At 41.0% G+C, this 27,655-nt stretch overlaps 4 protein-coding genes across 7 annotated transcripts in view; 2 read left to right on the top strand and 2 right to left on the bottom strand.

Annotated features, from left to right (window-relative positions):
* Nucleotides 1–27,655, bottom strand: part of LOC145440664 (uncharacterized) — a 198,402-nt gene that overhangs the window by 133,377 nt on the left and 37,370 nt on the right. The gene's annotated exons all lie outside the window — the stretch shown is intronic.
* Nucleotides 3,260–11,236, top strand: LOC145440673 (cyclin-dependent kinase 17-like). 2 transcript variants are annotated; one of them, XM_080318395.1, is made up of 11 exons: nt 3,260–3,449; nt 3,995–4,123; nt 4,186–4,242; nt 5,162–5,276; nt 5,338–5,432; nt 6,681–6,805; nt 7,780–7,962; nt 8,681–8,830; nt 9,354–9,450; nt 10,711–10,801; nt 10,951–11,236. In XM_080318395.1, the coding sequence occupies exons 1-11, from the start codon at nt 3,279–3,281 to the stop codon at nt 11,052–11,054; spliced, it is 1,317 nt and encodes a 438-aa protein (XP_080174521.1). In that variant the 5' UTR covers nt 3,260–3,278; the 3' UTR covers nt 11,055–11,236. The 2 variants fall into 2 exon arrangements, with proteins under 2 accessions (XP_080174521.1, XP_080174520.1); XM_080318394.1 differs by having other exon boundaries at nt 3,992–4,123.
* LOC145440675 (uncharacterized) overlaps nt 8,636–27,655 on the top strand; it is a 74,526-nt gene continuing 55,506 nt past the window's right edge. For all 3 annotated transcript variants that reach the window (XM_080318401.1, XM_080318400.1, XM_080318399.1), the window contains exon 1: nt 8,636–8,648. The gene's annotated coding sequence lies outside the window, so the exon portion shown is untranslated. The remainder of the gene's footprint in view (nt 8,649–27,655) is intronic.
* Nucleotides 16,165–27,404, bottom strand: LOC145440687 (uncharacterized). The gene is made up of 7 exons (XM_080318414.1): nt 27,252–27,404; nt 26,133–26,254; nt 25,252–25,455; nt 24,672–24,843; nt 17,729–17,864; nt 17,173–17,362; nt 16,165–16,685 (listed from the first exon to the last, which is right to left on the bottom strand). Exons 1-7 carry the CDS (start codon nt 27,325–27,327, stop codon nt 16,605–16,607), a joined length of 981 nt encoding a protein of 326 aa, XP_080174540.1. The 5' UTR covers nt 27,328–27,404; the 3' UTR covers nt 16,165–16,604.

Below are 27,655 nucleotides of genomic sequence, written 5' to 3'. Positions count from 1 at the left end.
TAGAATCGTGTTGCAATTTCGCAAATTTATTTATTCCATGCAGATGAAGTGGTAAAAGTCACTGAGAGTTTTGTCAAATTTTTATTACCGTGCATCATGATCTCAAGGGTTGTTTAGTTGTCAGATGGCTTCCATAGGCAAGTCCGCTTCATATCAAATCTGACTCCATCCTCATAATCATGACTATGGCGAATGTTTGTACATCAAGCTTGGCTAGCTTCGCAGTATTTAGTTTTCTTTCCGCATTTTCAGGAAAGCTGAAATTGAATTTGAAATAGATTGGGAGCATAGAAACATTTCACAAGTTTGATTAGATACCGACATTTCGCTAGAGATTCCAGGTCGTTGTAAATCAGTAGCTCTTTCCGATGTGAGGGTGTGAATGATTTATCTTTCAACCTATCTCCAATTACTAGTATTAGTGGCCCGTTGCCGGGATTTTGCATTTGCTTCAGCTGATAGTCGATCTGGTTGAGCAGAAACAGCTTGAGAACAGGTTGGTCGGTATTCGAGGGCCGGTGACATCGTGATTGTGTCTTGTCTAGTAACTAACTTCTAGAGCTGTTGATCTGTGCATTTGTAGCAGACTTGGATTTATTACAGCGAGATGCTGGCAATCTCATTCTAATCAAATTTGTGAAATGTTTCTCTGCTCTGCTCTCTAATTTCTTGTATTCCTGAAAATGCTGCTTGAGAGCTGTGTCGTGCGAAACAAACCAAACTTAGTGTGCAGACATTTGCATAAAAACTGCGGCTATAATTCTACTAATCTAATTCGGAAAAGTGGGATATTTTCTAGTTGTCCTGTTCTGCTTCGTAGATCAATTGGACATGATGATTGGAAATTGCCCAATTAACAGGTTCATCTGTCTGCGATTATTTCTATTAATACCACAAATATCCTCCGCGTCTTGAGAAAATGAAAATGGATGGCGACACCGGTCCTTGTTTCGTATCTGAAGTCATTAATGAACTAACCGATCATGCAAGTTCCGGGAATATTTCCAAGTTTTCGATCCATCGCGAATTTCCGACTACGTTCTCGAATTAATGACAGATCTTTTGAAAGTGTCGATAGTTATCCAATATTTTTTGCATGACTGGAAATAATTCAGGCATGTCAAAAGTCTGTCTCGTTTTGTGATGAAGCAGCTTTGTTGGATTCCGCTGGTCAATCGCTTCTGTTTATGAAATGATGATATGTTGTCAGCAAATTCCTGAATTACTAGTTCGGCGTAGGCCGTACGTGTGCTTGTGCTCAGATATATTTGTGATAGCGTTTACGGTAATGAAATTTAGGTTGGATTGCTATCGATTTTTGTGAACGAGCCTGGTAGTTATTGATTTGGTCAGTCCCTGCGCTTCGATAACAAGCCTCAGCTGAACCAGTCATGTATTGTGCTATCAAAACGTCTTTTGTTAGGCTTTACATGGTCTGATTGAATTCTTGCTGACCTTACAATGGTGTATTATGAGGCAACCGCAGGCTGAGATAGGTTTGCTGGCAGAAGCTGTATTTTTAGTAGGCTACATTTTATGTCTAGCAGACTTCGACTAGATAATTCCACTTACACCATTATACTAAGTAGAGTGAAATGCTGTTAATCTAATCCCAATCTAATTTGGGACACGTTTCGTTTCTATGCTCTCATCTTCTAATCTGATTTCTGGTGTTCCGAAGATGCTACAGGAGAGAACTGTATGGTGCGAAATGAGTCAAGGTTACTCTACATACATTTGCCAGGGTTATGCTTCATGAAAATCAGCTCTGATTTGATACGAACTGCACTTGATTTTTGTTGTATTTCTTTCTCATTAGGATTTTAATTCAATTTTCAAGTTTCAGCAAATTTTTTTGTTGTATTTCTTTCTAATAAAGGTTTCAATCTAATTTCCAAGTTTTCTCGAATTCAGTCACTGTAATCTAATTTTGAAAAAATCTGTTAATATCATTCTAATTCTAATCCAAGCTGAAACTTTTCTTGTCCTACTCTGCCTTATAGATCAGATTTGCAGAACTTATAGTCGAGACTTGATGCAAGAACTGCAATTAATGACAATGCGTGTAGCGCGAATGTTTGTGGATATTTTCTTGTATTGTCACCATGTCGGTCTTCATGTAGCATGTAGCATGTAGCATTTCTCCCGTGCGGTTTACATAAATAGTTTTAAGAATGCACGAACTCGCTCATCTAAATTACCGGTATCCTCTAGGACAGAATCCAGGCTGCGTGCCTCGGGGCATTCGCAGATTATTTTGCGCTCTGAAGCCTTTTTAATCAGATTGCCGGTTTTGGTTTTCTGCGTCTCAAACTGCCATTTATTCTTTGTTGTAACTAGGGCGATGTCAAAAAAAGTCAAGATTTTGTCAAATTGTAGAGCTAGGTCAAAAAATTGTCGAAATTGTGTATAAAGTCGGAAAATTTTGCAAGCTGAATAGTCTTTGTGTGTTAGTCTTGTGTCTGCAAACTTCTCATTTTACATTTGACACCTTTTGGTCTACTTTTTGCTGTGTAGATGCTACAATGTCAACTTACTGTGAATCATAAACCGGTAACTAACTATGTGAGTTCTTCAGAAGTCAAAAGAGTTTTTCACTGTCAAAAAATGGCAAATTTTTAAATAGCCTATTTAGAGCAAAACTCTTCGGATTTAGGTCAAAAGATAATACAACCAAATTTTCAATGTTTAATGTAGCCTACATTTAATGGCAGTCGATCAGATTATTTGAAATATTCAATGGTATAATATATTGACATCGAAATGAACCAGAAATGCTGACACTCGTCAGGGGTAATCGTCAGCAACTAGTAGAGAAATGGATAAAACCTTGTATATCAACAATCGTATCACAAAATGCTAGTTACTAACGAATACCCCTGATGAGTGTCAGCCAAAAAATATTTCATTTTTTATTTCAGTATCAATATGGAAGTAACTTTCAACATTTTACACATGTCTAGAAGTTTAACTTTATGTAGAGTTTTCAATTTCTTTCAGCCATGTCTGGACCTTGGTCAACTCAGAAACAATGTGACATACATAAACATGGCCAAGATATGGCCCAAAAATTTGAAAATTTTACAAGAACACGATTTTCTACCTATTTGAAAAGCGGATCTCGAAATTTTTTTTTAAATAGACATTATTGACATATTGATTCCACCGTGATGACATTTTTCAATTGTATAGGCTAATGAAGTTCTGTAGTCTACCTCCGAGAGTGTGTTAATTTTGAAAATTGGGATTTACTTTTCAGTGTTTTGATATAATTGAAAATGAGTAGGTTGTATAAAAAGCGTCATTCTTTGGTGCAACTTTTCATCAAACCGAGGGTGGCCGACACCATTCTTGAGAATGAACGGCACGATTCCGTAGGGAGAGTGAACGAGGAGTCCGACAGTTCGGGGGAGGAGGATTACCCGCCTGACTTCAGACCGCCTGGATACGTACGTTTTCAGAGAGCCTTGTCTTCCGTAAATCGTGCAATTTCAGATTTGAATCAGGACTGTGGCTGAATTGTCACACCGGCAGTCAGCAGGCATTTCTTTCATTCTTTTGCAGAGACAATCAGTAACCAAGGAGGCTGCTTGTCTAGAAAATTATGTATTACAAATTTGACTGAATTCCAATCTGTAGAAGCAAAGGTATCGTAGTAGAAAATTTTAGATTTGAATATGTAACAAACAATGATAGAATTTTCCCACCTTTATTCTATGTTTTTCAAATCCAAAATATTTTAGGCAATCTACCAATTTCAGCCAGTAACATTCGAAAATTTTATATTTATTTAATCAATCCCAAACTTTCTTGGAGTTGAGCCAAATTTGATGAGCAGCATTTTTTTAGCCAACCTAACCATTTTATTAAGTAGGCCTAACCTAGTCCGTAAAATTTGAAGAAAAGTTTGTTCTGAAAAGCTCTACCACACATCTCTGACAACTACTTTGATATTCCAGTGATCTGGATCAAAAATGTTCTTTCTTCACAGCAGGACATCACGAAACGTCTGTCGTTACCTGCGAACGTGCAACTGCCGACCGACTACCTCCGACGCATGTCGATGAACTCGCCGGCGTTCAGCAATCAGCCGATGACCCGGAAACTTCGTAGAGCCTCCCTGGTGAGAACCGATTGCCCGCTTTGTATTTTTCCATCAATATAACTTGTTTGTTGCGTTTTCAGTCTGAAATCGGTTTCGGGAAGCTGGAATCCTACACAAAATTAGACAAACTCGGAGAGGTGGGTGCATTGGATCATTATTAGTGTACCGGTACTCGAATCGAAAATTACTCCCAATGATTCGAGTCGAGGTGCGAGAGATGTTTTTTTTAGTACTGCCATTATTCGTTCCTTGCCACTGAGAAAGTTACGGTATATTATATTGTCAACGGGATTTATATAGCATTGATACTATTTTCCTACCTTGGAATCCGTGAAACATCGATGAAACGCATTACAGCATCCAAAACATGTAAGCTAGGCATGTTAGTGGAAATGATATGTCTTTGAAGACGAGTTCGACTCACAGCATCGTCACAAACTAAAATGAAATAGGTATGGTAATATTTAATGTAGTGCAGAACTATCTCAGGGGTGGGCAACTTCTCCAGTCGGCAGGCCGCATGTAGGGAAATGAAGTACTTGGGGGCCGGATTCCTGAATCTACTAATTGATCGTGTATTTATCCACCTATACAAGGAGCAAATCATATTTAATGTACATTCTCTAAGTTGAAAGCATAGAGGCCAGAAACAGTATTTAATGAACATAATCTGCACTGCAAGACCGGTTGAAGTCAACGAGATCTGTTGTTGACAAGTTCTTTGAACTCTAGTTGCATGTCGGACGAAGAATCCTCATTTAGGAGTGCATATGAGCATTATTTAGATCGGAACGCAGTTTTGTCTGTTCATTTTCATGGTCGAAAATGTTTGCTCGCAAATGCATGTAGACCCGAACAGAAAAACTAGTTTCATGGTGGCCATCTTTCTCTGGCTGCGGGCCACATTATCATGTATGACCGGAAACTCTCGGCAGGCCGTATGTTGCCCGCCCCTGCACTATCTGGTCGTATATGCAAAATTTCTACGGCTATACGATAATGCAGTCACGGTATGCCGCTTTCCATTAAAATCCCCTTCATTTTTTGCTTTATCAGGGAACGTACGCCACAGTCTTTAAAGGCCGAAGTAAGTTGACCGACAACCTGGTCGCTTTGAAAGAAATTCGGCTGGAACACGAAGAGGGTGCCCCGTGTACGGCCATACGAGAAGGTGAGCACGGATTCATTGGGGAACACTTTGTCGTAGTCTAACTGTGTTTGAAATTTTTCAGTGTCTCTCCTGAAGGATTTGAAGCAGGCTAATATAGTGACGCTTCATGACATCGTTCACACAAAGAAATCTCTCACTCTTGTTTTTGAGTATTTGGTACGAGTTTCTGGTTTTGAGTGTTTGTAACATTATAGTTAGAATGGTAGTTACACCGTTCTTTTCCAAATTAGATTAGAATTAGAATAATAGCTTCACCATTCTTTTCCAAATTAGATTAGAATTAGAATGATAGCTACACTGTTCTTTTCCAAATTAGATTAGAATTACAATACAATGACAGTTGCACTCTTGCAAATTGGACTAGAATTTGAATGATAGCTACACCGTTCTTTTCCAAATTAGATTAGAATTACAATACAATGACAGTTGCACTCTTCCAACTTGGACTAGAATTTGAATGATAGCTACAGGTTTTTTCTAAATTAAGATTAGAATTAGAATAATAGCTACACCATTCTTTTCCAAATTAGATTAGAATTAGAATAAAAGCTTCACCGTTCTTTTCCAAATTAAGATTAGAATTAGAATAATAGCTACACCATTCTTTTCCAAATAAGATTAGAATTAGAATAAAAGCTACACCATTCTTTTCCAAATTAGATTAGAATTAGAATGATAGCTACACCGTTCTTTTCCAAATTAGATTAGAATTACAATACAATGACAGTTACACTCTTCCAAATTGGACTAGAATTTGAATGATAGCTACAGGTTTTTTCTAAATTAAACTAGAATTAGAGTGACTAACATCGTTTTTTTCCAAATTATATTGGAATTACAATAATAGTTACACTTTTCCAGATTGAACTAGAATTTGAATGATAGCGACAGGTTTTTTCTAAATTAAACTAGAATTAGAGTGATACCAACATCTTTTTTCCAAATTATATTAGAATTACAATAATAGTTACATTTTTCCAAATTAGACTATAATTAGACTCTGAATGATAGCTTGACATTTTTATTCAAAGTAGACTGGAATTAGAATCATAGTTTTGCAGGTTTTTCCAAATTAGATTAGAATTAGAACGATTGAATTTGCAAAAACTTGGCAATTGAACTCCAATCCTAATTCGAAGGAAATCCAACAAAATCAAGTCACCTCGTACCAAGTCAGAGTTTGTCCTCCTCAGCATGATAATGGCAAATATCTGCTATACACCGGGCTTGGCTCATTCTGCACGATACAATTCTCTTGTAGCATTTTCAGGAAATCCAGAAATGAGATTAGAATTAAAATGAGAGGCTAGAAACAATTCATCAATTAGATTACCGACATTTCCTTATAATAAGACGAGACACATCTAGTTTTCCAAGTATTGAGCTGATTGTGATCTTTTGCAGGACCGTGACCTGAAACAGTACATGGACGACTGTGGAAATATTATGTGTTTGAACAATGTTCGGTTATTTTTATTTCAACTTTTACGAGGCCTCGCATACTGCCACCAGAGAAGAGTGCTTCACAGGTTTGTCATTGCGTGTTGGATGTGACGATGAGGGCAAAATCCGATATCTGACAGATTCCGAATCAAGCAGGCCTACCTGGATTAGGCTTCGAATTGAGTATCTCTTATTATTATGATGCCACAACAGTGTGAATGGTACAGAAAGCTTACATACATGCCTTTTATGCGACCTGGAAGAAAATCATGCCAGTCTACATCACATAAAGATAATTTTGTGTTTTTACAACCACACCTATTTCACTGCACTTTTTGACAATGCCGTGTGGGTTGATCGCCACTTCGCAGACATGGCATTTCAAGTAATGTGCGTATGACTTTGTATGACGTGTTTGGTATGATGTGATGCGGCCAATCGAGGTTTCAAGGTGGAAAATGCTATCAATCATTCTCTTCAATAAATTAACTGTCGGTGGCAAGGAGCGTATCATTTCAGTTCTCGAAAGGATCGTCTTTTACTACTCGGCTCGAATTAACACAATTCATTCTCAATTAAGATCCGAGACTATCATCCTTGTTCATATGTTTATAATTAGGGCGATTTTTTTTGGACATGTCAAAGTAGTACAATCTACCTACCTTGAATAAATTGATGTCCTGTTCAATGTTTTTTGTTATTTCCAAACAAGTTCGGGGGAAATTTGTCAGAAATGTAAAAGACTCAACAACTGGAATGCGGATTGAAACTTGGCATAAGATATACGATATGTATACTATTAGATGATGTGCTCTTTTTGACATGACGATAAGTGCAGGGGGGCGCAATTTTTTTGACCATTGCCAAGGGGGGCGTATGTTTAAAAAGGTTGAGAACCGCTGGTTTAATGGCAAGGACCGTCTCATTTCAGAACTCAGAAAGATCATCTTTCACTGCTCAGCTCGAATCGTTAGAATTGATGCTCAATTTAGATTCGAGTGCTCGATGTCGTAGCTCTAATAATGACGTTTAGAAACCTTGAAAAATCGAACTTTTTCAGGGACCTGAAGCCTCAGAATTTGCTGATCAACGACAAAGGCGAATTGAAGCTGGCCGACTTTGGTTTGGCTCGAGCCAAGTCTGTCCCGACCAAAACCTATTCCAACGAAGTGGTCACACTTTGGTACCGACCGCCCGATGTACTGCTAGGTTCTACGGAATACAACCAGTCCATCGATATGTGGTGAGTAGCCTCTGAGCTGAAAAGCAGAGCTGGTCAAAGTAATCGGCCTTGCTACTCGGTACAAGTATCGATGTTTATTTCTGCTTAATTACAAGTAGCAGTAACAATTACCGAGACAGGTAGAAACCACTGCAAGTACAAGTAGAAAATGACGGTTTGACGAGTACTCAAGTAGTTTGAAATAGTACATTTGGTCTTAGGGTTGCACAGTGCACACTCTTGGCAGTTCATCGGAAATCAAAAGCTCCATGCGCACTCTGAAAAAGTAGGCGAACAAGTACATCTTTGCTGTAGAATTGGCCGACTAGAAAATCTCTAGCTTTTCAAATTAGATTAGAATTGGAACTATACTGTACTATAGTGTACTATGTACTACAGTGTACTACAGTGTACTATACTATACTACACTGTACACCTACTGTACAGTTTTTATCCAAATTTTATTATAATCAGAATGAGTCAATGGGCCAATCGAATTCAATCCAAATTAAGTTCAGTTGCTATCAAATCAGAGCCCAGTCTCAGAAGCATGAGAATAACGAATGTCTGTACATGCACCAAACTTGGCTCGTTTTGCACAATGCAGTTCGACTGCAGCATTTTCAGGAAAACCAGACATTAGATTAGAATTTAAATGTGAGCTCCAGTAAGTCTACTTAGACAACTGAAATTATCTGGTTGTATTATTCTTCCAATAAATATGTTTTGCTATCAACAGGGGTGTGGGTTGCATTTTCTACGAGATGGCCGCTGGCCGCCCCCTATTCCCGGGCTCCACCGTCGCGGATCAGCTACATTTGATTTTTAAAACACTGGGCACCCCGACAGACTCAACGTGGCGCGGGGTTTCCAATCTGCCTGAATACAAGTGAGTAGATGATGTTGCTTTTGATTGGGGCTGCGCGCAATGATTTGAGTATTCGGATCTGAATCGAGTAGTGAGAGATATTTTGTCAGAGTACTCAGATTATAATCTCCTTGTAACTAAGAGTTGATGAACAATGAGAATTATAGTTTCGATACTATACTACTGTAAACCGTGATTGGTTGTACCGCAGCTTACGTAACATGTAGGCCTAGTACAAGAGCTAATCCCGTTAGTGGAAATGACATATCTGTGAAGTCATGATCTATACACAGCATTGTCACAGTGCAATGAAATACGTATGGTCGAAAAAACACAAAACTATCTTTAATGTGATGTAGAACTGACATCAGGTTCTTTGTCATTGCTTGAAATGTACATATTTAAACTTTCCACTTCATTCACGCGGCTATGAATTGGCTCGAATCATAATGCCAATTGGTAATCGATTGACAAAGCTACTCATGTTTCCCAATCCTAATTATAATAGGCTCGTGTGTGATGCGATGTTTGATCTGTGTTCCAGGCAACACTGTAAAAAACTATATCGAGGAGAACCGCTGATCAGTATTTGTCCGCGGCTGGACCAGTCCGGTCTCGATCTGCTGGGAAAGTTTCTGGAGGTGGGTGTCTTTAGACCAGGGGTTTGTAACCTTCTTTTACACCGTGGCCAACTTTCAAATTTGTAAAGATCAAATGCCCCCCTTTTTTCAGCTTTACGGCAAAATTTAGAAACGTTATTTTAATTGTAAAACTGGATTATACAGTAACCGGTAGTTCAGAATGATAAAATGATATAAATGCGGCACGCAAGTGAATTAACTAGCTGTTACTAGGGCAAGTTTTTGTTGCAGTCAAATCCGTGGAAAGTTGCATTTATGGACAAGTTCCTTGAATGGTATGAGGTATTTGAATCAATCCGTATCCGAGGCACTGTTGCAAAACTCAGTGTTGGCGACTTCAACAAAATCGTTTGCCTGAAAAAAATGAACTTCAAATCAGAAAGGACCTCAAATGTAAACAACAATGCAATAATCAAGCCATCTATTTACATATGATGCAAAATAATTCCAGTAAAAAGTTGGTTGCATGAAAAATCGAAAAAAAAGTTGCAAAAGGTTTCATGAAAAACCGAAAAAGTTGCAAAATAGAGAAAAGGTGCAATATAAGAATTCTCTAAACATCCTAAAATACCATACTACATAACTTCTTAGTATTTAGAAAGCTGCCAGAAGCTGTAAAAAAAGTTTGCAAAAGCTGCAAAAACTTGCCCCAGTTATTATATATTCTGATAATGTGGGGGTTGAACTTGATTTTGCTTTAGCAAAATAGTTGCTGGTCTGGTTTTGAAAAGAGCCAGCCGCAAGTCATATTGCATATCGGGACACCCCTGCTTTGGTTTCAGCAGTAACGTTCTTGAAAAGCCACATCCACAATGATGAGTTGATGGGAAAGTTAACAGAAATGGCATGGCAATCTCATGAAGCTTATAATACGGTGTGCTTGGTTTTGATTAAAGTCAAGAGCAAGAAGTAGCTTATTTATTGCTGTAATAGTGTCTTTTATTTTTTTGTCATCGTGGAGCAGACTTGTACAAACTACTGGAGTACTGCACAACTAGAACTACTCATTTTTTTAAATAAGCAACTAGAACTAGATCTCAAACTACTCGCTTTTCAAAATTCACAACTAGAACTCCCCAAAAAATCAGTGGTTAGCACACTGTTTACTAAACAGACTGGCAGTTTGTACATGTACAAACATGTCTGTTAGAGGCGGTAATTTTTTTTCAAATTTCTTCATGGCACCCCTGAAAGAGGCTCATGGTCGTCATGGAGCCGAATACGGCTACGTTGTTACGAGCATATCACTCTTTGTCTCAGTTTGATCCCTCGAAAAGGATCTCTGCAAACGACGCGATGCATCACCCTTTCTTCAAAACCTTTGGGCCGATCATTCATTCGCTGCCAGATGGTGAGTTTCAACACACGTTTATTTCATGATATTATGTGTTGTTATGCATATCAGATATCGTGCTATAGTGCTTACTGTGCTGGATCTCGATTTCATCACTATCGGCTCAAAAATACGATATTAACGACTGATTTCTGCCTTATTTTCAGTTGAATCGATCTTCTCTGTGAGCCAATGCGCTCTGAGCAGGAATCCCGGCTCTCGAACGTACCCGAACGGGGCGAAAGGCAGGAGACAGTCCATGTTGTTCTGATCGGAAAGCCTCTTGCCAAAAAGCAACCGAGGGTCGCAACACGCACTGTGCCCGGGCCGCGCGACTGTGACGTCACAAACGCGCTTCAGGCTCACGGAAGGCGCGTCTCTGAAAGTGACGGGAACTGATTTTATGTCGATGTACGCGATTTTGGGAGTTGTAAAATAAAGCTCTGTGATGTACGAGTGATAGGGATTTTATTGAGAACAGTTTACGAGTCTTTTGCAGCGTTTTTAGTCGGTGCTTCTTAACCTTCGGAAAACTTCCCAGAAAAACCTCCCGACACGTAGATGTTAGTCAGAACCGGGATACATGTAGTATTAGGCCTACAATCCCTACACATTGTACGGGCACATAGCACCACGATTACTGTCACCATTGCAATGCTCTGGACCAGTGCTTTTCAACTTGTGCGAATGAAAAATCGTGAATGATTGTTAATTTTTCTAACGTGGAATAATTCAAATAACCTAATAGGAAATTCAATGCATTGTAACTGTTGTAGTTGAGACCCAATTGTAAAAATTGTTTGACTTACGACGCACCGCTAATCGTAGCTCTCATATTGACTTTCCACTTTCTTTCGCTAAACAATCATATTTACATAATAAAAACACCGTAAATCAGCACCGAAGTAACGCTTTTACGGGTATTTCGGAAGCTGAGCCGGAACATTGACCTTTTTTTTAGTCAATCTGGGAAGTTGCCCTTTTTTTACACAACCGAGCAAAATGTGGTCTTTTAGTGCAACTTTAGTGAAAAAATAAATGCAACTTGCCACGGATTTAAACTGCACCAAGAATTGCGACCCTAGTAATAACTGTTCGATTAGCGCGAGCGGGGCCTACGATATTTATATCGCACACGTACAATATTCAGACGCGGCAATCACACTCTTTCACTAAAACGAGAGGTTACGTCATCAAGAAGTGGGAAAAATATTTGAAGAAGTGAATGTGTCCGGCAGGGGTCGCAGTGAAGCATGAGTGTGTCCGGCAGGGCTCGCATTTTAGAATGCAGCCGAGCGAGGAATTAAAACTGCGCGTTCTTTTGTAAAGCTATATCTTCGCGGCTAGCACGTTCGATACGTTCACGTTCAATTTTGACATTCGATAAGATGCTTCGCCATACAAATTATGTTGGCCGGCCGGATGGTACGGTAGGCGTAGCAAACAGGAATGTGATGCTCTTATTGCTCTGGGTAGCAATAAAAAAGAAGCACAGGCGGAGGACTCGGCGCACTTGGGTGCACCCAATTCTGCAAAGAAGGGAGATCCTAGGTATGTCTAAAGGTATATTTATGGCAGTATTATAGCTCATAGAAACCAAATTTTTCAGGCGAGTTTCATGCATTGGCGAGGGAGCTGAGATTCGAAAGACGGGAGTACTTTCGAGATTACTTCTCAATGAGTGTGGAAACCTTTGATGATCTTCTTTCACTGGTCGGTCCGCTCATAGTCAAACAGACGACAGTCATGAGAAAGCCTATTCCACCCAATGAAAGATTAGCTATCACGCTTAGGTAAACAAGACAATTATAGACGACTATCTATGGTTAATTTCGTAGGACGCTGTCAAGCAAGTTTTGGTTAGTTATTGAATGTTGATTCTAGCAAGCTTCTTAGATAACAGATTGATCAATAGTACAGTACAGAGCCATGCACTCTATACAAGACGTCCACCCTGTTGTTCTGCAAATAGGTTTCTTTGCACCGGCGATACCTATCGTACAATCGCTTTTTCCTATCGATGTGGGAGGTCGACAATTGCAAAGATTGTCCCGCAAACCTGTGCCGCTATTTGGAGGGCCCTAGCACCCGAGCACATGCCAGAGCCGGAAGAAGACCGGTGGAGACAGATTGCAAAACAGTTTCAAGATAAGTGGAATTATCCGAATTGTGTTGGTAGTATAGATGGAAAGCATGTTTTGATAAAGAAACCTGCTATGTCTGGGTCCCTGTTTTTCAACTATAAAAAGACTTTTAGTGTTGTTTTGATGGCAGTTGTGGATGCTGACAAGCGCTTTATTGCTGTTGATGTTGGTCAATATGGCGGGGTCAATGATAGTAAATGTTTCAGTAACTCTGTTTTTGGTAAACGTCTTGCCTCTAACCAATTAGATCTGCCATCAGCTTCTCCTCTACCCGGGTTTCGCAGTCCAACTCCTTATGTGTTTGTGGCAGATGAAGCCTTTCCTCTGAATAGGCATATCATGAGGCCATTTCCTCGCTCAGTGTTGACCAGCGATGAACGTCGTATTTTCAACTACAGATTGTCACGTGCTAGACTTGTTGTTGAGAATGCATTTGGGATATTATCCTCTCGCTTCTCTTGCTTTCGAAGGCCAATGGCTGTATTACCTGTGCATGTAGATGAAGTGGTCAAAGCCTGTACCGTTCTACACAATTTTCTTATGAGTGATCCAAATTATTGTGATGTTGCAGTGAATGGAGGGCGCCGGACGTCACGGAGATTCTTCCATCTGAGTGTAAAACCTTGCCCTGTAATATTTTATGTTAGCTCGTGCTCGGAGATATTTACAAGGACACATTGTACCTGGGCATCCAAGGGCTTGCGACACTTCTCGCCAAACTCTTGCCTTCTTTTCTCTCAGATAATACGACGGGTGTGACTTGTCATATAAAATACTCCTGGATCTCACTTCCTCAATAAGTATTTCGTCGTTGACTAAACTCATACTGGCGCTCATCTGTTAATTCAGAACATGGCGAAGATGATATATTACTGATAATGAATCCTCGTGATATCTTGAAACGAAAACAACGGTACTGCTGGACTCATCAGGAAACTAATGGTACAGTGGTATTCAGAAGGAATATTTACACCTCTTCGATAAATTATTACTTACATAATATTCCTTGGCTATTATTACCAAAATATTCACATTGCTGGACCTACCAGATCCGTACACGGTGAAGGTTTCCGAACAACTAATCCATATTTCACAAATCATTTTTTCTCGGCTGTGACGTATATTCTCTCGCGCGGAATGATTCACTCGCGACTCTCGAATGAAACGCGTCTGCAGCGTTCCTCCCGCGCACGGCGCTGGCGCGCGCTAGCGGTGCGCTGGCGCATGAGCAGAGCAAAGAATGAAACGTATGCGCGAGTGCGTGCCGCGTCTGAATATTGTACGTGTGATCTGCGCATCAAGGAATCACCAACCTAAAGACAGCCAGTCGCCAGCTCAGCTACGTAGCTCCAGCACGACACAGCCTGCTGTTACTTGATGCCATTGAGTTCGGTAACACAGCTCACTGTTACATGGTGCCTGAGCTCGGCAACTCACCGTCTGTTAATTGGCGCATTGAGTTCGGCAGCTCACCGACTGTTACAGCGTTCTGGTTGCTTTTTTTAATTTTATGATACGGCAATAAGGGGTGTGTGAATTTTTTTGCTATCATAAGGGGGGCATGTCCAAAAATGTTTGAGAACCACTGCCATGACTTACAGATTTCATTTTTTGCCGCAGTCTGGTAAATAACAACAAAATCTTCTCTATAAATCTGCAAAATTTGTATGAACTCAATGAAACGATTTCTTTGTTTAAACAAAAGTGATTGGCATTAAACTGATATAAATACTTGTATTGCAAGCACTAGAATATTTCTGATGCCTGGTTAGCAGGCGCAATTTCATCAAGAGTAAAAAAAATGCTTATGGTTGGTTATCGTGGTAGTGATACTGATACATTCATTGTCTGTTTATAATAAAATTAGAAATTTACAAACCATAATTTGATCAGTTTTAAATAAGTTGTAATGATTTGTGTTCATCATGTTTTCCGCTAACGGACGTAACCAATTAATTTGATTCCATGCCCGTGTCACGAAAGTTTAAGATACTAAATGATATTTTGTTATTGCTATCCCAATGCATTCATTTTAAGGATTGAGCGAGTTGCATGATATTTGTAGTGAGTTTGCTTTTAATCATTTGTGATGTTCGGGATTTCATGGACTATTCCGGAAACGGTTTCAACTGCTCATTTGAATTTATGAAACCCTGTCACAGCAGCTATTGGAAATTTGAATGTTTGCATGTATTTAATCACCCAGGTTGGGTATTATAAGCGTCATTTATTAATGAATCAATATAATCTGGTTTTATTTTGAGCCCTGCGTTCCGGTGACTAGTCAACCAGCCACTTTGAGTATAGATAACTAACCTACGGGTAGATACGCAACACCTGTCCTCACGCTTGCTTGCCCGGAGGAAATTACTGCTCAGCAATCTGCATGCAGCATAATTGCTAATCCCATAGCTGACGACGACCCACGCGCCTAAATTCAAAAATGTTGATCTTGTTTGAAAGCTACTGACCATAACGAAAATATAAATTTTATTCCGCTCGTGGCCCTGGAACTCCCACAATCAGCCTTGAATTTTTCATTGTTATGGAGATTGGCATTGGGACGTAACAATGCTGTCTGGCGAAACGAGAGAGTAGCTTAAGAGAAAAAGTGCCAGACAGCATTGTTCAGCATTGTTGCGTCCCAATGCCAATCTCGATAACAATGAAAAATTCGAGGCTGATTGTTGGAGTTCCAGGGCCACGAGCGGAATAAAATTTATATTTTCGTAATCAGTGCAGAGTCAGCTTTCGATTGATACCCGTTTTACCAAATTTAATGCTCGGCAAGCCGTCAAAAACGACCGTCAAATTGCCTGTTGCCAAATGGAAATTGTGACGTGATACAATTTCACCGAGGCGTGAGATTTGGCTGTGTCGACACCATATAGGACACTATGCTTCAACACTGTTTAGGTAAACACCTTTAATTTAAACGCTTCGCAACACTTCTAGGCGTTCAATTTTTGGATCACGTTTCGTGTTCAATTTTCCGGGTTGAGCAACACTTCTAAACTTAGAGTGAGAGTTCTCCACCCGGGACCTTTTGTGTCAGCTCTAAAAACGATTTCTGCCAGCAAGCATTATTCATTCGCGAAAGACACGCTGTATTTTGGATAGGAACAGATTTTAAGACATGGTCATCCAAGCACTATAAGTAGACGTTCTTGTACAAAAACCAACAACTTGTTTGGTCAAGACGGGTTTTGGTGAAATAGTTGAAATCAAAACGAGCGATAACAATTGCCTTTTTAATGAGACACTCGATAGCTTAATCTACATAATAGCCAATTTGTTGCACATCTGAACAAAATGCTGTTAAGAAGCTTTTTACGACTATTTGTTGTAACCAGTCATTCATCATCATATTTCATGCTGGTTGCAGGATTTTTTGGTAAACAAATAGGCCTCCAACGTCTTGCCTCTAAGTCGAGTTGAAAGTATAATAAGCCACTAACGAAATTATAAAGAAGGACATTCTAGAGTCATGGGGGAGCGTTCACTTCTCTTTAGAAAAGAGCACAAATGGCAAACCCACCAATGACGACTCAAACGAAAATAGGCCTAACACAGAGACATATATTCGACAAATTTTGAAGAATGGCGAGTTTGCAGTCAACGTTTCATTTCTCAGTAGAAAAGTCCGCAACGTTGTATTCTTTTCTCATTCGATGGAATCACAATCGATCTTCTTCGTCAGACGAGTTCAGCCGCTCCTTAGTTTCCATGATCACGTCAGCGTACGGATTGGAAATCCCCTGAAAACGAATGTAAATCATCAGCATCAAACAAGAGGCAAAAATTTTTCTGCTTCTGAATAAGACAAAATGGAATTCGGATTACTTTCACGGAGTACTCAAGTACGTTTTGAATTTTGTGCCGAAGGTAGGCCCTGTGCTGCTAAGTGTTGAAAACTTTACATTTATTTCAATTTTTAAGGCAAAACTAGGCCTCGAATACTCACTTATTTGCTTAAGCAAATACTTGAAAATCGCTACTTGTACTTGAATATTTACGACATTACCTCTTCTACTACTTAATATTGCTACTAATATACCCTTTTACTGCCTCTGGTTGTCGATATTTTTCTAACTATTCCTCCGGTAATGCATTGAAGTCTGCTATTCACGATTCTTTGGCATTTTCGTCGTGCAATGCAGTCGAATATTAGACAAGACATATCAAATACATGACTCAACCCAACTTTTAAATAAGATGCTATCGTTACATCAAAAGCTTACTCACGGTGACATCACGCCGTTTCTTTGTCACATTTGGTACCGGCCTACAGATCCGTCGTCTGGCCCAAGTCATGAAAATCAGCACGGGACATACGAGCAGAATGAGAAGCAAAGCCGCGATCAATCCGATCATGACGTTGTAATAAGAGGCCCAGTGCGTCTCGCATCTCGATCCGGAGAATCCTACCGGACACCTGAGACGGATATGACTTCAGTGCGGGGAAAACTCGATATTTGAACGAAAATTGATCTTGCGAACATAGAGTTTGACAACAAGAAAATTTTGAGCTTTTCCAAATTATTTAGATTGCGATTACAATGACTGTATTCGCAGAAATTTGAAAATCGCAAAAAATTCCGAGCTGGAAAGAAATACAGCAATAATCCAAGCTCAGTTCATATCAAATCAGAGTTGATTCTCATAAGCGCGAGAATAGCAAATATCTAGCTGTTACCCCGAGCTTGGCTCGTCCGGCATTAGTTACGGTTAGGTTGGTTTAAGAATGGCGTTTTGCCTACGAGGGATGAGTGAAGCATATGAAATTATTGGGATGAATTACTTGCAGAGCGCTCCTCCCGTGGCTACGAGACACGATCCTCCGTTCTCGCACATCTCAGATCTGCTTGAGCAGTCGTGACGATGTAAAGTACAAAGACAAACTTCGTTTCCGTGCTTTTTCAAACATTCGTCGCCGTCTGAGAAAACGAAAAGGGAGTTGTCGAGGTTGCCACTCAAATAGACAAGTATCAAGTAGAGACGTGCATTTATCCTCGGTTTCAAATATGTATGTTTAACAAGACATTTCGAAACTACTTCGAGTGGAATGGAAGGTCTGGAAAGTACTGGAGTAAATTGTTTCGAAAAGTAAAGTTGGCCGCATACCTACAGTATATAGTCAGTCAGCGGCTATACTTTCGGAATTGCAAGAGTATCATCGCTACTGTGAAAACCCGAGGTTTCCAAAATGTTCTGTATTTTCCGTTTAGAAATTATGTTGCGCGTGTGAAATGGGGGAAGACCGCGTGTTGAGATTGTTTAGTAAGCGAGCTTGCTGAGAGCGTGGCTGAAGATGGATGCGAGTGAATGTTTGGTAGCGTGAAGTAGTAGTCGGGAGCAGCAGTGGCATGAAGTAGTAGGTAGTTGGCTTTGTAATTGCAGGCTTGAGTTGGATGTACCAGTCGGAATATCTGTGCGGATACTTGGCTGGGGCACGACCTATAGTCACTGACGGTGACGGTGCTACGCGAGTACCTAGGGAGGGATGTTGTCCCGATGATAGTTCGTACTCGCTTGAAGATGACAAAGCTACTGCTGGTCTAGGTTCAGGCCGATGTGTGTCTGTAGAGGGCTTGGGTGGAGTTCCGTTGCAGTTTGCTGTCCAGTGTGCATTGGGGTGGAGTGAAAAGAACTTTTTTTAAATCCAAAAAAGGGGGCTCTAATCCCGACAAATGACCCAAAACTTCAAGAATAATTGATTTTAGGGGATTGCCCCCATTTTCCAGCCGGCAACCCCCCAATTTCTGCGCGAGATGGGGTAAAACTGCCCATCTCGACAACCACTGGTCGTAGAGTCATGATATATAGCTCAAAAGCTGCCAAAACATGATGTTTCTGTCTGTTTTAAGGAGAAAGTTTTCTCTACCGTGAACACAAAACGAGTTACAACCAAAAAACACTAAAATTTTGAAGTGGGTTAATGGCGGGATTAACTAAGTTACATGTTAGTGTGATTTACTGAAGAACAGCTAAATAAATCAGTCTCATGTAAAAGGTCACTGGTAATGGCTGTTAATCCTTTTATTTTTGAACAGACTCACTGGCGATTTATCTGGCCCCTGCGGGATACGTGAGTACCGCTGGTGACCCCTAATCTAGAATATGGCTGTGGATTGTGGAAGGAGACCCTGAGTGATCGTCAGACCCCTTGAGTGGGATGGAAGGATACAGTCGTGATTCGACTGCTGCCTTAGTAGCAAATATATGTGAGACTGTGGCATCCCAGCCCATAGGGCTTGATTATTCCTTGAACTATTAAGCGTACAACGGTCCGTACAAGATATGCTTGGAGTAAGACGCAATGAGATGTGTAGGCGACGCCGTGCGCAAAATCGCTAAAATGGCAAAAGAACATTCATGCTCTTCCTAAAAGCTTGGCGGGTAGCCGTCAGTGGGCCGGGGAATGCCGCTGACGACGCCAGATCGGTTGATTATGTTGCAGAATACCCAAGCGGGCGACGTCTCCATGAGAAAGGAGGAGAGGCAAGTCATGCTTCGACTGTGGCCTCAGTAGCAAATATACCATGTCAGCAATGGCCTCTCAGCCTCGTCTGAAGATGGATCGGTCTCTGGTGGCAACAGAATGAGGTCTAAATGAAAATCCGAGAGGAGAAACAAGCGGGTTGTAGCAGCATGTGTGGCCGCCCCTGGCTCTCGCTTGAAATGCCGCCCCCCCCCCCTAAGTAGAACGCAGCAAATTTCGACATAGATTCATGTTCAAGCAATCTTTTCAATGAAAATTATTACAAATAATATAACGCGTCTCAGCCTCACTGTCCCAACGTTAATAAGGCCAAAAATATTAAAGACAAAATATAGCGAACGAATGTGTTTTTGTCAATCTGTCAATCGGACAATAATTAACAACTTAAACAGTTCCTAGGACCGGTTTACCTTCACAGCTATCTCGGTCTGAGCGCTGTACAGATTGTGACCCAGAGTATAGATCACTAACCTATGGATACATGGGCATTTGGGCAACTTAGTTGTCACACTTGAATTCCCGGACAAGCCTCCTGCTGAGACAACTAAGAGCAGCATAATTGGTCATGGTCATAGCCATCCTATTGTTGGCCAGGCCCTCCGAGCGCTCAAAGTTAACAATACTGATCCTAATCGAAAGCTATTGTTGCCCTGATTCCGGAAATACAATTTAAATGTTGGTCAGAAAATCGGCATTGTTCCGAATAATCGCTCGATGTAATTTCCATTATCATGGTCAATTGGTCATCGTGTTGCGGCACTCCGATTGTTAGGAGCAATCGGCCTTGGCGGCTATTCTGGAATGGTTCCATTGCTATGTTAACATATTCGGAATCACCGCGACACTAGCTTTCGGTTGAGAACAGTTTGATTACATTTTAGCTCACGGGACGCCAGCTATATACACAGCTGCTTTTCACCGACTGTGCAGTGTGCACTGTGCAGCCTCATTTTGCCGCCCTAGTGCCAGAACCGCCAAGTGGCTGCTACGCCACTGGTCCCAACAACAACAATCATTGGGTTATAATTTTCATCTGAACAAGCTACACACAATGTAGGCTACAATGCGATAAGACACAACGCGATGCAATGAACAGATAGGAGGATGCCGAACGACACGCATCAGTAGCGATCCTTTACTCTAACATCCACCTCGGCCTAGAGTGCCCGATGTCACACTTCTTTTTGATGTTGCTCTTTTTGGAAGCCGCGGTCCTTTCTACTAGTTCTTTCCATTCCTTGTGGAAGACTAGATGGCCTTCACGGTCTTGTCGATCATTCCTATCTAATACCGAATACTGTGCACGCATATTTTCTGTACCGCCATCACTGCCGTTTGTTGTGTATTTCGGTTGAATGAAAATAAAGACTCTCTCTCTCTCTCTCTCTCTTGTGAGTGCTTTCTTTCTTCGGGTCTTTTTTCTGGGCTTTTTTGTCGCCGTAGGAGCCCAGATGAACCTCCGATGGGAATCGAACCCGGTCCACCGGCTTAGTAGGCACTTACCACTACGCTAACTCCACCGCTATCTCCCAACCTGGAATGCATTAAGACGGCGTGTTTTCGGCTCGGCAGGCATTAGAGGGAATCGGAGTGTGTGCGCGGGCGGATGCTTATTGGGCCACTTACGATCTTATGAAACTTGTCAAGCCCTGGGTGGAAAACAGTATGGCCCACGGGGGAGGCCCGCGAGGTAATTTCCAAAATTAGTGCTATTATCAGAAATGGATTGCACAGATTCTGAACTTGCAAAGCCAACCAAAAATTTGATTAGTCTGGCTGCAACACTTGCAATGTGATGACTAGAATATCAGTTCAGACGCATTATTGGCAGATCCATGAGCCATGCAGTCACATTTGGGTAGATCTTCGTACACTACAATTAAGCAGAATAATTTATTGCGATAGATTTATCTAAAGTAAAAAAATTTTACACGCTTCGCGCAACATGTTGTCACTCGATTTCTTGCTTTTAATACTGTTTCCCCTTTGTGGAAATGAAAGAACGCCTAATGTATCAGATTGAGTCTAATTATATTCGCGATTACGAGGCAAAGTGTCGTTCAACATATGCGACTTTGCGTTTGCGCTCGCAGAAAGATCGGCGACTATGAAACCTTGGCACAAAATGATTGACGCATGTTGGTCGAAGCTTTCGATATCGATATGTCCAGGCGCCGAATAGTCCATTCCAAGCAAACTGAGCCCAGCGATATAGAGCAGGCTCGCAATATAGTCAAGTGACAATATTATTGAACCATAGTGTCCTATATGGTGTTGACACAAGCAAATCTCACGGCTCAGTGAAATTGTATCACGTCACAATTTCCATTTGGCTACAGGCAATTTGACGGTCATTTTTGACCGGCTTGCCGAGCATTAAATTTGGTAAAACGGGTATCAATCGAAAGCTGACTCTGCACTGATTACGAAAATATAAATTTTATTCCGCTTGCGGCCCTGGAACCCCCACAATCAGCCTCGAACTTTTCATTGTTATGGAGGTTGGCATTGGGACGCAACAATGCTTTTGGAACCTTTTTCTCTTGAGCTACTCTCTCGTTTCGCCTGACAGCATTGTTGCGTCATGAGCTACTCTGTCGTTTCGCCAGACAGCATTGACCTTTTTGACCTCGCGGCACACTTTGAAAATGACAAATAGTTCGCGGCACATTGGCACATTGGTATTGAACTCTTTTGGCTTACGGCACAGGCAAACTACCAGAATGCGTATGGCAGCAACCATAGTCTTACAGAGATGGTCACTGACGAAGTACTGCTACCTTTTTGGAGCACTCAAGTAGGCTTTTCTCTGCTTGAGTTATCTTTATCTCTGCGGGCATCTCACAAATAGTCTACGAATGGTATCATTTGACATGAGAATCGTTTTCAATTATTGCAGGCCGGAAGAAGAACTATCGCCGCTTCCGTGTGAGGTTTTGAATTAACAGCTATTACCTCTTTTACCACATAACTGGCCAGCTGAGATCTCGTTTAAACTTCAGGCTGAGCTTATAAATTCATAAGATTGGCTTGACAATAAAGTCTGTCCACTACCGCATTGTCGATGTAATAAACCGTCGCATCGAAGAGTCCAATCACGATCGCCGCTAACATATACAGAGGCATAGAGGTGTATTATACATGGATGCCAAACGCATTCCCCAGCAGATCGTGTAATAGCGACTGTTAGGATAGTATACCTCAATAGTGTTACTGGCAGCCACCCGCAGTTCAATTGTAGTTCCAACAAACCGGGATAATAAACCTCAGCGACGGAGAAATTTGTAACTGATATAATTTGATTACCTTTACTTCTCAATTCTCGAATTTGTCACCTGCAACATATAACGTGGCGCCATGAGCCGATATTTTACCTGCAGTGCTGGAACGCTACCTAACAATCGCAATGTGAATGGCTATGCTGGCAATTCTAATTTGTAAACGTGAACATCACTTCCAAATGAGTTCATTTCTCAATGGTGAGAATGCCTTCCTGGGTGTTGGAGGTTTATGCAGACTCCTACTCGTCCTTCGTTCTGCGAAAGAAGTCTTACAAAAAGTGGGCCGTGCTATAAGTTGGCATCTCAGGAATCAAAATAAGTAATATCGGTATGGTGTAAAATGATCATCAATGACGAATACATGGCAAGAATATGACTACAAATAGAAACAGGAAAAGGTCATCAACATGCGTCATGTCCGTGTTCTGCCTCCTGTTCTGATGGGGGTGACAGGTAAAAGGTGAACACTTCGGCCACACCTCCATATCACGGTCCAATTACCCGAGTTTAGTTATCCCCGTCCTGAATGCTACTATGTGTAGGGCACACCTGCGTATCACCCCCATTGACGGCGGAGGCCCCAGTTTGATTCATGCAGTGCAATAGCAAGTTACGAAGCGTGGCAGATTCATTAGATTCTCCACCCCTATACGTTGCTGTGCTCAGAGCGTCTTTACAATAAAGAGCCCAGAAAAAAGCCCGATCCATGACCTAATGGGGGTGCCAGATTGAGATACTAGATTGAGATGCATAGTAACTACGGTCGCCTCGACATCCTTATATCTGTTCACTGCATCGGATTGTACATCGAGTGTCTTGATCGGGTAAATTCTATAGAAAAACCAACAATGACAAACTCAAAATTTAGATTTTTGTTATACTTCGACATAGTTTAATACATGTGCTCGCGGCACACCTGAGCAGTCCAATTGGCACACTAGTGTGCCGCGGCACACCGGTTGGGAACCACTGTACTAACCTGTAACATTGTTATTCCCACCATTTACCCGCTTCGAAATTTTAATGTTTTTTTTACTGTAAGTCGTTTTTTGTTTACAATAGAGAAAACTTTCTTTAAGACAAATAGAAACATCATGTTTTGGTAGCTTTTGGGCTATATATCATGACTCTACGACCAGTGGTTGTCGAGATGGGCAATTTTACCCCCTCTCGCGCAGAAATTGGGGGGTTGCAGGCTGGAAAATGGAGGCGATCCCCTAAAACCAATTTAATTGAAGTGTTAGGTCATCTGTCGGGATTTAAGAACACCCCTTTTTCGATTTGAAAAAAAAAAGTTATTTTCACTCCACCCTTATGAACACTGCCCAGCAAACTGCAACGAAACTCCACCCAAGCCCTCTACAGACACACACCGGCCTGAACCTAGACCAGCAGCAGCCTTGCCATCGTCAAGCCATCTTCTTGCCATCTTCACTCCACCCTAGTGTGCATGTATCGTATATGAGTTTTATATATGATCTGGGTTCCGTTGTGTCCGTGAGCATCGCTGTTAGGAGTTTATTGTGTATATAATATTAAAACCGCACAGACTAGTGGTGTTGTCAGTTCCCCGTATTGTGTGATCGTCGGCAGTTGCAAAGAGGCGAGGTCCCGAGCCCAGGAACACACCCGCGTCCCCGTTATTGCTACACGCCTTAACGAGATCGCAACACTACTAACTAAAATGACCATAATGACACTATATGTATACAAGTGGTAACAAACTTATACACGACACTAGAAATAGCAATTTCACGTAGTTCTTTTTATAATTTTTGCTCATAAAAAGTGAGGCAAACATCTCCCAACTACACTTTCTGGTTATAAAAATAAAAAGTGCACAGCAGTGTTCCTTGTAGGCTGTTCAAGCAGAAGCACTTGGAGCTATAGCTTATAGAGAGAAAGTAGGAAAAACCTACTTGAGTACTTTGAAAATGCAAAAGTTCGTTACCGTCACTTACCTTGAACTTGTATCTGTGAGATGATTCCAGATTTGTTTTTCCCCATTTTCAATTTTTCCTTGATTTCCGCGATCTCGAACTCTGCTTTTGTTTTCAGAGCAAATCGAACTTTTCCTCCATGGACCCGAACTCCCTCCACTACGAACGGGGAATCCCCGAATATTATCTGCAACTGAGAAGCAGAAAAATCACGGAGCTGTCTCAGACCAAATATTTTCAGAGCAAATTAGAAGCGCCAAATTCCAGGATTAATTTCGTTTCCCAATCTGATAATGATGGAAAATCATCCGCAAATTTCAAAATCCAGCTTCAAATCACTGTTAAACAATGCTCCCTCTATAAGCTGCCCACGTGCGCAATTGTGCAGTGCTGACACGTTCTCTGCGCACAGAAAATGACAGCAAGCTGCGCACAAAAAATCCGAAGTGATGACTTTTTTTAGTCGTTACGCACTGTTGTCCAAGGGACCGCGCAGCGAGTTGGTGAGTGAAATTAGAGAAATTAGAGGGAACATTGGTCTTAAATCTTTTTTCGAATCTGATCATGTCCAATTTATCGAAATCGAACATCAAAAACTCACCGCGCACAGTGACTGCGATTCTATGGGGACATCAGAATCCATTATCGTTGTGAGGTTCCACGTTACAGTGACCTCGTAAATTGAGAAAGGCTGGCAGATCTCTTCTATCCGAGCCAGATTAAGACTTTCGCAATCTCCAACCGAATGGTGTCCGGATCCGGATATAAAACCGGCTCCGGCGGACGTGAAGCACCATTCCGGGTCCTAGATGAAAACAAGATCTAGATTCAACCCACCTGGCCTAGGTGATGTAAAGAGGGGAATGCACATTGCACACTGGATGAGAAGTAAAATGGTGTTACTATACTGTAATCTGCAGTAGTAGGTCTAATTACCAAGCGATTATAGGCGCAACAGTGACTGTACTCATGTAAATGTTGATCGGGTGCCGCCCCCTCCTTAGTTTGCTGTATATAAGGTGTTGGTTACGTTCGGACTTCAGAAGTATTTCTTCTTCAAGTATGTTGCACTATTTCGTCAAATGGTGAAGTTTTTAGACTACTGCCACATTGTACTTGACAGTTTTCATATTTCTAGCCCTAGAATACTTTTTGACTTACTTGCATATCGCTACCTCTACTTTAGTATAAATTCGCAACATTACTTTTACTTCTACGAACGATAACTACTTTGAGCACCTCTAGTTGTAGCAGTTTGTCTCCCTAATGGCAGGTCACACGAGTTTGAAACCTTATAGTTTTACGACCTATTTTATTTGCTGTATATTTTAGACAATCCCTTCGTGTATTTTAATCATCGACGAAGTTTCTGTTCGCAAAATCGGAATTCAAGATCAATTTACACATTGTCATTAATAAGTAATAACTCATTATATAAGTGATAAGCATTTACATTTACAAGATAGCATAAAAGCAACTCACTATTGAAGCTGTCTCGTTGATGGTCACGTCACAATAGCGGCCTGTATATTCCGGCGCGCAAACACAAAAGCCTTCACTGAAGTTTCCATTTTGACAATCGGCTCCCGACAATGCCAGAGAACCTGGAAACACGATGAAAATTCAACGGAAATGATCGAGGTCAAAATGAGATAGTTAATTACAAAGTAGCCTACTCAAGTTGTTTCCTGTGCCTGCACTAATTGCTCAGGTGGTTATGATTTCAGACTACTTCTGCTTCTACTCAGCCGTTTACTGTTTTTAAGGCAAGCCTACAGAATACTTACTTTGTATAAGTAATTTACAGGCAGAGTTGGTCAGTGGCGAAGTACTGCTTTTTCAGAGTACTAGACTAGCTTTCCTTTATACCTACACTATATAGGCCTAGGCTATTCGAATAAAATTCAATGTATCCGCTACTTCTACTTCCTGATATTTTGTGATTTGCTTGCTCACTTTTCCCTATTTTCAGTTTGTCTAGTAAAATTATCAGGCTATTATTGAGAGCTCATAGCTCAGTTTCCAGCTTTTGACAGCCCATATGAGAGCGTGTAACGGCTTGAGTAGAAAGCCAGCCAATTCTACTCCTATTTAAAGTAATTTTAGATTGTTTTGAAAAGCTTTACTTCTCTTAGGTCTACTTGAGTAGCCTATAGGTTTTAGTGTCGGTACGCTATACTTCTAGGCTACTTGAATATACCTTTTGTTAACTACTTTGACCACATCCGGTTAGTTAAGTCCAAGCCTTTCTGAAAGCGCGTCAACATAAACCTAACTCGCCCAATTCTACGCAAATTCAAAGAAAAATCATTTTCCCCAATTGCCTTTGTTGCGAAAATCTGCTTTTTGTCAAGTCGTCGGCAGGAAGCCAACACGCAGCGGGATTCTGTCGCGTTACTAAGCCCAGCGGCGCGCTGTTATTTCATGTTTCTATGGTAACGAAATCCGTAATTAAACTCAACAATCCGCAATTAGTTTGACTTTCACGAAGTATAATTCCACAACCACAAGTTCTCCAAATTTGGTCACATTGCTGATAAGATACAACAGTTTCCACGCGCATAGGGGTGAATTTGCGTCTTGCTATCAAAGTTTCCTCACCTGATCTCACAAACACGAAGAACACTGCCAAGAAATAAAGCATCAGTGTTATGCAATTCCTTACTATTGGCATCATAACTATAACTATGAAAGCCTTCGGGCGTAAAAGCTGTCAAACGCTAAAGACAGTCTCTGGCAGTCCTAGTTCGAAGCAACTGAGCTGACAAAAAATGTTTGAGAGTTTCGATGTCGAAAGAAAAGTTCGTTGACATTCAATCGAGATTTTTAATCGCTAGAAAAAGGTCACGTGGACGAAGCCGTTGATAATTCGCCTGCTAGAGGAATAGAAACTTTCCCACAGAATTGAAGTAAAATATCATAAGTGTTGTGAAGAAAACAGTAACTATAGCTTGTTACTATACTCATTTCGTGAAACCTAAATTGGCGCGACAAAAGATTCCCCA

The sequence above is a fragment of the Botryllus schlosseri genome, chromosome 6, assembly GCF_051294905.1.
Source record: "Botryllus schlosseri isolate E-star chromosome 6, Bs_hap1, whole genome shotgun sequence".
In the NCBI taxonomy this organism is placed as follows: Eukaryota; Metazoa; Chordata; class Ascidiacea; order Stolidobranchia; family Styelidae; genus Botryllus; species Botryllus schlosseri.
Note: the sequence above shows the minus strand (reverse complement) of the source record. Positions and strands in the feature narration are given on the sequence as shown.

Excerpts from the sequence above, each read along its gene's own strand:
- LOC145440673 (XM_080318394.1), top strand. The coding sequence starts at position 3,279 with ATGAGTAGGTTGTATAAAAAGCGTCATTCTTTGGTGCAACTTTTCATC. Across the intron at positions 4,124-4,185 it reads AACTTCGTAGAGCCTCCCTG|TCTGAAATCGGTTTCGGGAA; the intron begins GTGAGAACCGAT and ends TTGCGTTTTCAG. Across the intron at positions 4,243-5,161 it reads AATTAGACAAACTCGGAGAG|GGAACGTACGCCACAGTCTT; the intron begins GTGGGTGCATTG and ends TTGCTTTATCAG.
- LOC145440687 (XM_080318414.1), bottom strand. The coding sequence starts at position 27,327 with ATGATGCCAATAGTAAGGAATTGCATAACACTGATGCTTTATTTCTTG. Across the intron at positions 17,865-24,671 it reads CTCACAGATACAAGTTCAAG|ACGGCGACGAATGTTTGAAA; the intron begins GTAAGTGACGGT and ends TCGTTTTCTCAG. Across the intron at positions 16,686-17,172 it reads AGAAACGGCGTGATGTCACC|GGGATTTCCAATCCGTACGC; the intron begins GTGAGTAAGCTT and ends ATTCGTTTTCAG.